Source organism: Falco naumanni, chromosome 1, assembly GCF_017639655.2.
Source record: "Falco naumanni isolate bFalNau1 chromosome 1, bFalNau1.pat, whole genome shotgun sequence".
In the NCBI taxonomy this organism is placed as follows: Eukaryota; Metazoa; Chordata; class Aves; order Falconiformes; family Falconidae; genus Falco; species Falco naumanni.
The window spans coordinates 19996180-20011512 of NC_054054.1; the positions used below are offsets into that span (position 1 = coordinate 19996180).

Genomic DNA, 15333 nt, shown 5'->3' on the forward strand with positions numbered 1-15333 from the left:
CCCCAGATCTCTGCAGCTCTCTGACAGCATCATAGAGGTTGGGAAGCAGAAAGGAACAGTGCTGCAACTAGTTAAAATCCCTATAAATGGCACCTTCAAATCCTCCAGTCCAAGAGAGAATCAGTCGCTTTCAGTAGCTGTTAATATGGTCATTAAGATACCAACAATAAAAGACCTGGTGTCCTAATGTCCACCTAGCTCTCCAGGAAACTACACAGCTTTCCAGGCAATTGTTTCGAACTAAATAATGATAACAACTGTGTGCACTGCAGAGTCTCAGCCTCACCTTCTCTTCAAAGTCATTTGAGCACTAATAAGTCCCACTTGAAAGTGGGAGCTGTGATTCATGAGTAGGGCTGTGCACTGGGTTTACTCGTGTCGTCTCCCTGCTGCAGGGACCGCTCAGCACCTCAGGTTGCACATCACAGTGTGCTGTTGTGAGGAAATCAGAAACTGGGGCTGGTTTACCTTAGCACCAGGCCTTAAAATGCAGCGGTTCGACCTAAGCTTTCTCCCAAACCTTAACTGCTGCTGAAACAGGGGTGGGATGGCTGAGCATGGGAATTAGGGTAAGGGAAGGTGTCCGTGCTTGAGAATCATTGCCCTTGAGAGCAGGTGTGCAATGTGGAAGATTTCTGATGGTATTTTTGTGAATCAGATGCTTAGTGTTGGTACTTTATAGACAGAGACAGACTGTTTTCATTAATTTATAAACTATAAGACTGTAGCAGGCCAGCACAAGGCAGTAGGACCTTGTGAGAAGACAATAGATAATTGCTGTTCACATTATTTGTGTTTAGTTACAGTACTTTCTCCTTCAGCAGCTGACTCTTGACTCTTCAGAACACAAAATTATGCAGCGACAGCCTGCTAAGGGATGCTTAAGAAACAGCTGTGACAGGTGGACAGACCGTGGGTGAAAGGCGACATCATCGTTCTCTGATCTGACACTAACATCTGGATGACCTTTAGCATTCAGTTGGTCTGCTTCCCTATGTGTATAACAGGTTTATTGCCTACTTCTGCAAAGAGCTTTGAAGTCATTAGGTGTAAGCTTTGATATGACACAAACTTTTCATAACATTATAATACTTGGTCTCATTTTTAAAATGTGTGGTGCTTCGTTTGCCTTCTCCACTATGGGGATTTTACAGTTTAACTATTATTACATTCTCTCAGGTAGCACAGTATGTTTATTCATTTTAGAAGTTGGCCTTTTGCGTGTCTGTTTCCTGGAGCATGGCCTTTCTGTTTCACTCAACCGTGCTTTGGTGGTACAGAGGCTTACTTTGTTTCATTGCCTGACAGTTATCAGCTTGTATTTCTTACAACATATTAATCACTACAGAAATGTCAAGAAATGCAATTGTGGAAATTGCTATTGTGCTATTGGCCAGTAGTTCTTCCTTCTTTAACCCAGTGCTGTAGCTGGGGGGGATATGCTCAAAGACTAGTTTCAGTATATGTACAGGTGACATTCTTTTATTTTTTGATGGGTGGTATGACTTCTACGTAGAAACTAAAATGTCTTTGCTAAAATGACATTTTTTTTTTTAATTTCTGTCTTTATACCCCATGAGTTTTCCAGCTATTCCATAAACCAGTAAAAAGTAAAAAGAATATCAAGGTAGGCAGGATATAATTCATATAAAAATATTATAAAATAGTAGCTATCTTCCAGATTGAGTTTTGTATCTTGCAAAAGAGGAGTTGCTTAGTCACACATTATGAACCAGCGATCTGGAATGTGGCTGTTAGATTCCAGCATGTCACAGGATTACTTTACTTTGCCTAAATCCTTTTTTGGAAGTTGAAAGAACTCCCACAGATTTATATTATTTTATGTCAGATTTCACAGGTTAGTTTTCATTGTGTTCCTTGAAAAGGAAATAAGCAGCCTCTGCCCCCACTTAAAAAGCCTCAGACCCAGGGATCTTTCCGCAATAAGGAAACTGATATTTCTTTCACGCTTCCTTCTCAAATCCATCATTATTCAGCATTCCAAGACCCAAGATAACAATACGTTGCACTTCTCCATTTCACCTGTCCTAACTTTGCATGTGAAGTCTATGGAAGCCTTTTCTTTGTTAATATTTCTGAGGAGTTTAACTTGGTAAGCTTAACCTCTTTTTCCAAATGGGAAACTAAAGACATATGTTTGAAGTGTTGGGTACCCTGATTTCTCAAGTGAAGACTTGAGTAGCTTGAATCTAGGTCCATGCTTAGATAAGTACTAGAACTGCAAATATGATGTCCTTAGGAGAAGAATAACGATATGTGTCACTCTCCATCTTTGTGCAGCTTTTCTTCAGGGAAAGTAAATCAATTCTCCAGTTAATGGTTTTCCCCTAAACAACTTGGGCTTTGTACGGGTGGGCTCTTCTCCATAGCTGTTAACAGACTTCGCTATTACTCCTTTATAAGCATGAGTCACTAATGTTTCTATCATGAACTAGATAGAAGTTCACACTGTCTTAGTGTCACTTAATACTTATGATACTTACATAAGTCCTTTTTTACAACTGGAAGCAGGGGTAGAAAACCCTGTCCTCTTACTGGAAAAACATACCCTTCCTTCCCTTATACATGCAACTTCCTCTCTTGGGGTGAACTGGCCCCTTGATTGTGATTTATGTGCACACTAAGCAGAGTACTGCCTTGCCCGGCATATTAGTCATAGGCACTGTTCTTCAACCTTCTGGGAAGCCCCAGTCAGGAAGGAGGAAAAGGTTAAAATCAAAATTCTGCCACTTATTTCTAAACCTTGGCTGCTTCCACAGGCAGCACTTGTGGATCTTCTGGATCCTAGTGCAATTCTCCTGCTCCTTTAGCCAACATAAAGTATCTGTTTCATTGCTGTTCTTCTTCCAAAGACCCGTCGTGAAACAAATGCTCAAGGCCATCTTGGATGCATGTGGGCAGATGTGACTGACATGGAAGCCCCAACAGACCCACTAGAAGTAAGTGACTGTTTTGGCTGTCCTCTGAAGTGCTGTCTGATTAACAGGAACAGCTTGAGCTGGTGCAGGTATCATGTGTGTCACTTTGGAGACTGACAATTATGGGCTTATTTTTGTATTCCAGGAGATTTGTTTAAGAATCGAAGGAAATATTAGAAATAGTTTTAGGTATGGCATACTTAGGATGAAAACCTTTGCTAGCATTCCCCGCCCCCCCGCCCCAAGAGTATCTGGTCATTTTAATTTGTTGTTATACAAAGGGTAGGAAATGGTTCATTTCAGTGACCCAACAACTTTTGTGAGCAGTATTGGTGCCAGTTGGTGCCAAGTGTATATATAGCTGTTAGATTTGTGAGTTGTCCTAGTCATTTTAATAGGACTCCTAAATATGCACTTAAATACATGGCTAAGGTGCAGATTCTGAAATCAATGCAGTATGTGAATTGACTGCCATTGACTGCCAGGTATTTGCTTCAGATACTTTTAAGTTAAAGATGTCAGTGAACTTCTACAGGAGGAGGGATTAAATGTTTTCTGGCATGGATGTCAAGTGCTCCACATTAGAGCTTAGCAGGACTGGCCATGCAGCAGATACATGGTCAGGATTTTTGCCTGTGAAAAGACACAGCAAAACTCTTCTTTGATCATCTTCATTGGTATTTGGCACTAAATTCTCTAGCTGAAGAAAATTATTTTTTTTCAGATTTAAGACCTCAGAAGTGCCCACACTTTTGTGCTGGCTTCTCATATATTGGTTGAGAATGTAGGGGAAAAAAATAATCCTTTGCCAGGTTTATGAACATGTTTAATTTTTATGAGCATGTGTATTTTTTCACTACAATTCTCTTGATAGATATCTTTATATTTATTTATATATATATATATAATGGATCACATGTTTGTTTTCATGACAATCCATAGAAACTTCCTGGAAACAATGATAGACAGCATTGCCATTATAAAAATGAGGGTTTAGTCGCTGTTGTCCTGCATGGGTAAAACTCCACATGTCAAAAAATGGAACAATTGCAGACTGATTTCCTAATTTCTCCAAATGGCCTGTTATTTTTCTGTATTGCTTGTTTTGAATCCATTGTGCTAAAGTTTATTGCCTTGGGCCTGCAAGCACTTATCAGGGGCAATACTACTAATTATTGTAGTTCTTGTGAATGAAGGGAGCTGCTTACGCTCACTGCAACTTATGCTCAACTTTTGTGGCTTGTACTACTTGTTTATATTACCATCTGTAAGATAATTAAAATCCTATTTTGTGTTCTGTGTCTCAGATGGTACAAGTATACACATTTTTCTTTATTTCAGTGTCTATTTGCATAATACTTCAATTAAAACAAAGTAGGGTTAAAGCAGATGTAAACTTCAGAATCTGCTGTCAGCAGGTGTAAAGGTACTGAAATACAAATGCAATGTAGAGAAAAAGTTGCTGTTTCAGTTTATTTACATGCACATATCAGGGTGGATGGGAGTTTTATATGGTAATCTTGACTTGAGGAGAGGACGCGAAAAGCATTCATTTTTGAACATTTATTTTCTCCAGTCACAGCACACATTACTGACCAAGAAGAAGACTGTATCAGCCAGTTCTCTGGAGCAACAGATCCTCTCACTGGAAAGACAGAGACGAGAAGTAATCTCATGTTTATCCTTAACAGTTACAGATACTTGCTCTAAGACACACATTACAATATCAGCAATATGCCCAGGGCAGGAAATCACTGAACATGTTATCGCTGTTACTTACACTATGCTGCAGTTGATTTTACCCGCCAGCCCAGTATGGCCTTTGTTTTTGCTGTGTGACTCTAATCCCATGCTCTTGTAAGGCAGTATCTATATGGAGACTTTCTGCTTTGCTTTTCTTCACAGCCCAAAGCACGCAAGCCCCTAAAATTACATTTAAACTGGTTCCTATAGTTCTGCTTCTCTCTACCAAGCTAGGCAGAGTTATGTATGGAGAACTGTTCCTAACAATGAATTATGACTTGCTGTAATGGGGTTATGAATCTAGAAGGGCAGAGATTTATACGGTACAAATGGCAGATATTCATAATGATCACTATTGCAAGGCCAAGGAACCACTGTGAGTAGTAGCCAGTGACGTCTTGGTCACAGGTAGCAGCAAACCGGAGGCCATTCTTTTGCTGAGCATCCTGAAGAGTGAGCCTATATCCTACAAAGCAAAATTCTTCAGAGGGACCTATTTGGCTTTCTCCAATAAAAACGCACACATGCTGACTTTACTCCTGCCAGTTAAGTCTGTGGTGTTAGGCGATCTTTTCATCTTGCATACGTATGTTTGCTTGGTGTAGTGGTGCTGAGAAAGGCAAGTGGGGTTTGCACCCAGTAATAATTGCCATCAATAGGAGCTTTCAATTTGCTCGTTGAAAGTCAGAGACCTTCTAATTGGAAATATGTTTATGGAACTTAAAGCGAAATAACAAGAAAGTCCTTGGCCACTTAGGAGTTGCAGCTTGGGATTTTTACAGTGTTCCAAATGATTCACCTGTAGCTTATTGTGTATTTGCATGTTTCCTGAATGTTACTTCCTGAACATTCATGTGCTTTAACTGAAACACCAAAGCACTGGCAGATGGGCCATAAAGCTTGCCAAACTTTAAACTTGCTTTTTCTGAAATGAACTGGCCAGATAATGAGGAAGTTGTGAACACTCATAGCTGGAGGATTAGAATGACAGTCTATTTTTTTTATTTATTGATGATGTTGAAATAAGTGTTATTTACTGTGACTTCCTAATAATTTCAGCTTCTGGAGGTGAACAAGCAATGGGATCATCAATTTAGAAGTATGAAAGACCTTTATGAAAAACAGGTAACAATGTTGAATACTTCTATTGGAATACATATGCCACTTGCTGATAGTTAAGTCTGTGCTTAAATACCAATCAGCCATAGCTATATTAAATATCTTAGGAGAGGAAAGACATCATGTTTATTTTGTCTTTAGCTCACAAATTAAAAAAGCTTCATCACACAAAAGTGAAGCTAATGTGTGTGCAATCTTCAATAGGACGAAATAACCAGAGAAGCAGGGCATCTCTAAAACGATAGGGACAAGGGTGGACATGACAGCAGAGATCTTCATGCCCTCCGCAAGGTAATAAAAATTGCACCTATTTCAGAGCACAGATAACTGAAAGTTAACCTGCAATGCCTGCTGTGCCCAGCCACTGATCTGCATCAACAAGACAGTTGGTTCTTGTCCCATATTTTGTGGCTGGCTTGTGAAGCCTTGGAAGTTCACTGGGGCTCCCTGTAACGGGGGAGCTCTCAGCTAAATGCTTGAATACTGCCCTCTACAAGCAGAGACTTTTTTGCTTTTGAGAAACTGTTCTGTACAAAATTTCTTCATTAAAAAAATAAATTGTAAATAAATACTATTTATTTCCTTTTTTTGGTAAAGATCCCATTGACATAGCTTTCATTCCTTCCTTGTGGCTGTGTGGTATCTTTGCTGCAGACATATCAGCTGCCTAGTGAAGCTGACTGCTTACAATTTTGCCTGGTATTCCAAAAACCAAGCTGGCTTCTCATCTCCTGTTTCCATCTGTGAAAAGAAAGTTTGCAGAATGACCTCATGAGCTTATCAGGAAAATTTTCTCTCTAATGTTTTCCAGTAAGCTTTACCAAGATCTGGATCATTTCTTTGATTCCTCTCCCCTCAAGAGAAGAGGAGTTTAAACGGCTTTTCCTCATTTAATGTGGGATCATTTTATGCCTCTGGCTAGGTCATTTGAATGTGCACCATTGCAGGGGAAGTCCAAATTGCAAAAGAGAAAAAAAAGAACATTAAAATGGAAGATTCATTTTGAGGATCAGACCCATGGTAGCTGTCCTGTGGCAGCAAAACAGTGTGAGACCCAGCTGGGCTAACACCAACAGAGAATTTGCTCAGGATCCTTAAAAGTCTCCACTGCAGACAGAGCAGCGGAGGTTGGGAGTGGGGCGGGGAAAGTCAGTGGCTGGGGACTTTGCACGCAACCAGATCCACTCCTTTACACCTGCCTGCTGAGAGCTGAAAGTATTTGAAGGCGCTTTTGAGATGCTGTGCCTTTCAGGATCTCCGGTCTGCCCACCGTGGTCTTTCACTTGCTTTTTCAGCTGGCAGAAATGAAAACAAAACTGGACGAGTCAGAGAGGAGAGTCAGTGAGCTGGAGGAAGAGAGACATCGGCAGCATCCAAAAGATGAGAGGTTCCGAGCCCCGGGCAGCGAGAGGCTGTTGCAGGAAATGGTAGGAGGGTGCGCTCTGTTACCCCGTTTGTGCTCAGTGTTGAGCGCTGCCTTGCCTCTCCTCTTTTCTCTTCTCATGAGTGGCAGGGTGTGGGTTGTTGCACAGCCATGAGATGAGATTGTGGTGTCGAGTGCTCTTCAGTATTGTACCCAAGGCAGTGGCTGATCTTCTGTCTAATCAGAGATGTATGTAGAGACACATTTCAGTAGATATTGGCAGAGACCATGGCATTGGTGTACGTGGGGGAGTAAAGAGCAGATTGATATGAATACCACAGAGATTTCCTTCCTCACTGTTCAGTTCAGGATGAATTTCTTTGTGAAGGAAAATGCTACAGCAATTTCAAATGGAATAGGAATGTCATTGCAGATGTTACATGAAGTGTTTGGCCATAAAAGAATAAATTCAGCTCCAGACACCCACATTTTGGTGTTGACAATATATTGACAATTTTTTATACGTGTGCTACCTATCTCAGCTCCTTGTAAATATCAGCGATGTAGTAGGACTGAAAGTGCCTGGGCTGATCAGCTGCTCTAGAGCGGTGTTCACCTCCCCCTAAGTGTGCTTGGGCACCTCTCTCAGGACTCCTTAGGCACTGGCTTTTGTGTAGGCATTCATATCTAAGGTTAGATCCTTAAGCTGAATTCCTACCACAGTAAAACATCAACCTGAGTGATGGTCATATATATGCCCAAAGTATACACAAAACTTTGTACCCTGTTCTGCAAGCACCAGAGTGGTGCTTCCTATTCTCATTCTGCTTCATGACATCACATGCTTCATAAGCCCTCGTAAAGGTTTCTGGATGGTGCTCTTGACAGCTGAAGTCAGGCTTCTCTAGTCTCTTGATAACATGAAACAAACCTGAAAACAAGTGGCAATCATGTGGCTTCCAGGCTCAGTTAATATGTAGGTTAGCTGCTGTAGTAAAAGAAATGCAAAGCCCTTTGTTTTTATCTTCATAAGCAGAATATTCATCTTACTTGCTTATCAGCTATGGTATGGTCTTGGCTAAACACATGCATGATTTCCAACCAATAGGATCATTTACATGTTTTAAAGCAAACTATGTTGTTATGTACTTGCTGAATCACGGCCTGTGTTTGCTCCAAGAGTGGATTCAATGTAAGACAATCAATCTCCCTGTTCATATTACTAAGATTTTTACTGCCTACCTTTTAATCTATGATAGCTGTGAAAAATAGCCCTAGCTACCTTTTTGGAAAGCTAAGGATGAGCAGTACACTCTCCCAGTTTTTTTGCTACATACATTAATAATGAACCAAATGACATAATCCAAAAATCTCTTAGGGGAGCAGGTTAACCTGCATGAAAACTGAGCCTTAGATCAGCAATTCCTTTACAAATTATTTACTCAGCCAGGAAGTGCTTCTGTTTACCCTGAATTTCTTTACTTTTTGGATGTCATGCAGGAGATCTACACCTTTGCAGAGGTAGCTGCTAAAAGTAGAGATTTTTGACTGAGCAACAAGGATTGTAGCACCCATGTCAGCAGCTGTGCAAACTCCTATGCTGCCTATGGGCCAGGATGAAGAAAAAGCAGTGCCAGAGGATGATTCAGATATGTTCAGCTTGAAAGCACGTCAGCAGGCTTGCTGCTTTAAAGTTCAGCAATGTGGAAGAGGCCCAAGCTGACAGATATACCAAGATTAGATTTTTAGGGCTTGATGTTTGTTTGTTTGTTTTCTGCAGCAACTAACATTCCTCATACCCACATTTGGTTTTATATATATGTTTGTGTGTGTGTGCATGTATATATATATTTTCCTTGAAAAGTAACAGCGCTTCCTGTTAAAATGATTTACTTACCCCCTTGTAGCCATGGAGCTGGGATGGGTTCTACAGGCCAATTGCCGGAGCAAAGTAATAAGATGTTTGTTCTCTACTTGCTTATCTAGACCAGCAGCCTGACAGTACCTTTAAAATTTGTTTACTTAGAGGGGCAGTTCTCTCAGTGCTCTGCTGAGCCACTTAGGAAAACGAGCAGCACCAAACAAATCTGAGAGAGATTACATGCTGCTTCTGTTTTACTCACTCTGTATGACTCACAAAATAATAATGTGATGAACTTTATCTGTCCCCATGTCCTCCATGTCCCACAGAGGAAAAGTGGCTGTTTCGGAGATGTAATTTTTTATTGTTCTCTCTGGGCTTGACTGTGTACCCATAGACAGGAATCAAAGACTAACCAAAGCACTGGAAAGTCTAGGTGCCATAACACCTAAGATTCAGTGTGGAATAAGAAGCACTAAGACGTAAGAATTCAGATCGTTCAAAAACCTGAGCAAACTGGAAATCTTTAATTATAAGTGGCTGTGTTCCCAGAAGCATCAATCCCTGAGAAGGAGAATGTGTGCTAAGAGCTAGGAAAAGAGGACGGCAAAGGTGAAGAGAAGAGCATAGCTAAAAACCTGTATGGATTTTGGTGTTTTGTTTTTCTTTTAATATCTTAAAACATACATGCACATGCCAGCTTGAGCTAGCTCCTGGGTGAGTTTCTATACTTAATGCAGAGGTACCCCATTAATCTTGCCCAGTTTTTGGAGAAAATGAAATGTTCCAACTGACTTAGAATGAAGAAAAACAAAGCTACTTCATATGTAAATAACGGTTTCTTAAGGATGTTTTTCACTGGCTCAATTAGCACATGGTGATGTACTTCTCATGAGCTTGAACTGTAAATGCCTAGTAGCTGGCTCCACAGAGATATGCCTGTTGCACAGAAAAAAATGCGTTCGTGTGGCGTCCTGTGTGTGTCGTTGAATCTCATTTTTTTGATCACATAAAGCAGCCGCAGGAGAATATTTGAAATACTTTCTTGTTTTTGTAGAATGGGCCATTCTGTTCATACATCTGAACAATTTTGGTCTAAGACGGTCTGGCAAAAGTGGGCAAGTGAGGAATGCATTACCCTGTGAGAGAAGCTTACACAATGCTGTTTGCTTAGGATCTGATTTGGATCTTAGCTCCCTTCAGTGTAAATCAAAAATAGCCACACTGAAAGTGATAGAGGAAGAGAATTAAACTTAAAGTTTGATATAATGCCATATAATACCTAATAATCTATAATACTATCCTGAAAGACTAGTGTGTAAATCCTGTTGCAATTAGGGACATCTTCCTGGTAGTTTGCTGGGGTAGCAACAGTGTAGACATATGCACTAGGAAGGGTCAAGCTCAAGTCAACAACAACTGTGATGGGGTCCAAGAAAGGAGATTTTTAAGCCTTGGTTGGTAGCTTGGTAATTCTTGAGCAGGCTGAGACCTGCCTCAGTCTCTTATGTGGTGGAAAAAGCCCTCAGACTCTGATCTTGAGATCTGGTTTTGTCTGTAATATTGTATGACACTGGGAATGCCTGGGACTCCACCAGCATTTAGTCCTGGCCTTAATGCCATAAGTAATAAGTAATGCAGGTTTGTGGTAATCATCTGTACGGTTACTGGTCTGCTTGGCCTGCCAACTTTCTCATGCCTTTGTGCAACTGCGGACCGTAGAGAGCAGGGATTTAGTCTTGTATGTTGTTTCCGTGTCATCATATGGTGAGTGGTCAAAACAATTTCAAGAGACTTTATCACATCTGGGTTTTACTAACAACCTGCCTTCCTGTTGCCTCCCTTCCCAGCTGTGTTTGGGGCAACAAAAATGCAGCACATCTGCCAGACAGCAGATATTCTGAAAGTTGTTCTTGAAAAATGGTTCCATCTGCTTTTCAGCAGCATCTCTCTGTTTTTGCATCCTAGAAAGAAACAAAGGTCCTTAGTGAAGCTCTCCATGAAATGAAGGAAGAGAACAAGCTCCTGAAGCAGAAGAACGCCTCAATGATCAGAAAGAAAGAACATTATGAGTGTGAAATAAGTCGTCTCAATAAGGTATGAACAGGAGTGAGCTACTGACCAGAACCGCTTCCTTTAATTCTAGGGTCTCTGTTGTCAAGCAGTGACACTAAAAAATACCCATATTTTCAGTCCTGGGGGAACAACCTTTTCATGGTAGCAAACTCATGATCACCATTCAGGAGCTGAGGAAACAAGCAAATCTTACGTTAGCTAATACCTGTGCATGCTGTTCCTGACAGGTAGTAGGGTTGCATTATAAAGAGGGAAGTTAAGAGACTCTTTGGCTTCTCCTGTGAAACCTCTCTGTATCGTATCTAAGCTCTTTCTACATTCTCTGTCCTTAGAACAAAAAAAGAAATGGCACAAAGACGCTTTCATATGCATCCAGTGAAATGCTGTGATTAAAAGAAGATTCAGACCTATTGTTTTAGATATATTCTGTGTTTGAGAATAATGGCTTCTCTTCACAAGACATGCTCCTGTCTTATATATACATACATATATGTATTCATACATATAAGTATTATGTGTATGTATGTCTCATTGAGGAAATTGCCATAAAATAGCTAAATGGGACTTTTTTTTTTTAAACTGAGGGAAAGTAATAAATGTAACTTTGTTTTAATCAAAAGATCACATAAAGCAGTGGGTGTTTTCTAACAATTTTATATTTCATGGTGAACCACAAACACTTCCTGAGGAAATGCACTGCAGTAACCATTGCTGTGTAACTTGTGATATGCAAGCTAAAGGGCCATGATGTACAAAAGTCAAGGCAAAAAAAACTAATGTTGCCATATTAGAAAAATCTGACAGAACATATGTTGTCTAGCTGTTTTTTGAAATGCATTGACAGGACTTCCATTCAAGGTCTTGTTCGTAAAATAACTTACTTCAATGTTTTATTTTGCTGTGTTATCTTACAGTGTGGTTGGAACTAAGACAGAGGGGTAAATAGACCATTCTTTTAAATAAAATACCAATTTCACGTACTACACTTTTCCACGAGTAATTTACTGATTTGCTGTGTATTTTCATTCTTAAAATCTAGTGTCATGAATGCATGTAAGACTGGAAGAGATCTTCTGTGCCCTTTTAGGTCTAGTCCCCTGCTATTGTAGGTTCAGTGACTTGAAGTTCTTACAAATTCCCCAAAATCAAACAAGTTCTTCCATAAAAATACTTAAGCTCCTTCTACCGTGCTTCTGTTGAAAGGCTATTCTGGAACTGTAACCCTTCTTTCATGAAATGCTTTAATCTGTTTTAATTGGGTTGAATTTATTCTGGCCAGATAATATGAATTTGTTCTTCTGGTAGAAGTGTTGTACAGATCTGCTTCACTCCTTGTGTGAAGCAGGTCTGTCCTCTCTGTGAAGCAGAACTGTCCTCTATAGTGAAAATATGATTGCTCTCAGGGGCGCTTGCTCTTCCCCTATAGCTACAGAAAGAAATTGTACTTTTTGCTAGAGGACAGTTTAGCTAAGCTGACCCAGCTCTTTTGGTCTTTTAAAATACAATTATGCCTGCTAATATGTGTGGGTTTTTATCTGAGACGTTTTAAACTGCTCAGTTCTCGGTTTATGGAAGATGCTACTACTTGTTTCCAAGTACATGAATCTTTTAAGTACGTTGATCTTTTTACTTTTGGCTTCATCTGACTTAGATCTGATCATCCAGAGTACCCAAAGCACAGAGTCCAATCTGACCCTGCTTTGTCTGCAGCATGAAAGTGATGTTGCAATGCCATAATAGTTTGCAACACTATATCCCAAGATTATTGGCTTTCCTGTGGCTGTTTCCTTGTTGACCATACGGTTCAAGTATAAGCCAAATTTCTGACTTATTTCATAACGTTGCTGCAGCACCATATCAATTGCTATTTAAACATAGATTAATAAACTATATAATGTATTTCCCCTGAAAAAATTGTAAGTTTTATGAAAAATATCAGGTTAAAGAGTGCGTTACTTCATCCCATTTCTCATGTCTGTAGGGCAGTTCTCTTTGAAATTCTTTCCCAAGCCTAACATGCTCTTGAGGTTAGATTAAGAGGTTTCTAGGCACATGGACGACTTTTTTCTAGCGATGGAAACAGAGGCAGTTATTTTTCAGTCATACAGTTCCATTTTTGATGTTAAAATTCAGAAAACCTCTGTGCTGCTTGTCTTGCAATTTCAAGTTTCAGTTCTCAGTACTTCTGAATGAATGTTATTTAACACCGCGTTAATTAAAGCTCAGTTAAATTTAGCAGTCTGTGAGTTCTTTTTCATTGGTACATCTTCCTTGCTGTTAGCCATCTTGTCACTGCCACAGCGCTCTACATTATCCTCTTGATTGGAAAGACTGTCTTTACTCTTGCTTTCCTGTGTAATGCCTTCCCTCTACTCATTTTTATAGAGAAAAAATTACATTTTAGAGTTATATGTATATATTCTATAGTTTATTTTGCATCATGTAGACATCTTGTAGATCAGTGTGACTGTTTCTCTTACCCTGCACTTTCATCTAAAACCTACCAAAAGTGGTGGCTTTTGTTGGGATGAAATCCTTTCTCCAGTCCCTCAAGGGGTATTTTAATTTTTCTTCGTGAAATTATTCATCTAGCTGTCCATCGAGCATTTTCCTATACAATTTTTTTTCAGCTTACCTACCCCCCAGAAAATCATATCTCAAGGAAATAGTTTGTTTTGTTGGGGGTTTTTGTACTTTGACTTTTAATGAAGCAGGAATAACCAAATTATCAGAAAAAATTGCATACAGGACCAATTATAGTCGGTGCCTGGAAGTTCTTTGTAATTACTCAGATTTGTGAATTTGAAATTACAAATCCTAGTTACATATTTTAAACAGCTTATTTACTTTTAATTTCAAGTGTCTTATGATCATTTTATTTGCTGTTGTTTTTTTAAAATTTGTGGAACAGTAGTATCTTCATTTCTTCCATAAATGACCCTAAAACAGCTCCACCTTTTGTCATTTCTGAGTGATGGCAATTTTGAAAGAAAAATATTCCAGTCATATCTTTAACTGTTAGCTTTAGTAATGTTTAGTGTGCATTTTGTACTTGGGAACCCAAATCTCCTATAATGACATAATTCTCAATAATGTACTATTGATCTAATAGCAACATTACAAAATCTTACCACCACCACCCCCCACATATCACTTCTCAGAATGTATTTTACAGTCTTTCTTCAAAGATTTTGATCTGCATTTATATATGACCCTAAACCAATTCAGCTTTATTCATGCTGCAGTTTCTTATTTTATTTGAACTGATAAAACAGGGTCTCACAGTATTGCTTCCAGGGGTGTTTTTTAAAAAAATCCTCACCTTACTTTTCTCTACTGTTAACCTTTTGAAGGTCAAACGTTCTGGATTTTTCTGGGTTTTTTTCTCCATAATTCTGAGATGTAGAACCTCATAAAAAAAAAACTAAATAAACAAACATGAAGAATTGCCCAAATACCTGATACATTTATGTCATGGTGTAATTCTAGGAAGTGAGCTGCAAGGAAAATAGTCAATGTGATGACATTTGTTCAAGAATTAGGAGAACTGTCAATAGCTTATGAATATACATATTTCAGTTGTAAAGGTGCATTACCATTTGGTAATGTCAGGGAAGCCATGACGAGTAACCTGTGTCCTAGAAAAGGAGTTTTAACAAAAGACAATGCCATATAAAAAGTGGGTGCAGGAGATGACTGGGAAAATAGTATGTTGTGAAACAGGACACTCAGTTACCTTTGAATTAGGGCATCTGAAGCACTTTCTTTTGAGGGTGGTCAAATATTAGAAGAGGCTACATGGAGAGCCCATGAAATCACCCTCTGTGGAGGTGCTCAGTACTCAGTTGTCAGGGCCTTGAGCAACCTGACCACCCTGGCCGGGCTCTGAGCAGGGGCTTGGACCTCCAGAGGTACCCTGCCACCCAAGCGAGTCTTGTGATTCTGTGGTTGTCAGCAAGATAGAGATGTGTCCTGCATAGGCAGGGGCAAGAAGAAAAGCATGTTTCACTTGTCTTTGTCCTCAGCAGCATGCTTCACAAACCACAAGCCTGGGAAGGGGTCTGGGTTGTGGTCAGCCAGGGAAGGTGTCATATGTTCCATGCTGTAATCAAACTGCACTGGCTCTTGCTGCTGCTGGCAATCCATGCCCAATCTGAATGCCAACTTGAAACTTGGTTTTATTATTTGTTTTACTATTTGTGCAGACCACTACGGTGTCATAGCCTAAAAAA

At 39.7% G+C, this 15333-nt stretch overlaps 1 protein-coding gene across 2 annotated transcripts in view; it reads left to right on the forward strand.

Annotated features, from left to right (window-relative positions):
• The window catches only part of TNIP3 (TNFAIP3 interacting protein 3), a 61475-nt gene that overhangs the window by 17182 nt on the left and 28960 nt on the right, over positions 1-15333 (forward strand). For both annotated transcript variants that reach the window (XR_005826414.1, XM_040584123.1), the window contains exons 3-7: positions 2874-2960; positions 4516-4605; positions 5742-5807; positions 7097-7228; positions 10994-11122. Coding sequence is in view for 1 of the 2 variants with exons in the window: in XM_040584123.1 (XP_040440057.1) it covers positions 2874-2960; positions 4516-4605; positions 5742-5807; positions 7097-7228; positions 10994-11122 (504 nt within the window). In the remaining variant the exon portion in view is untranslated. The remainder of the gene's footprint in view (positions 1-2873; positions 2961-4515; positions 4606-5741; positions 5808-7096; positions 7229-10993; positions 11123-15333) is intronic.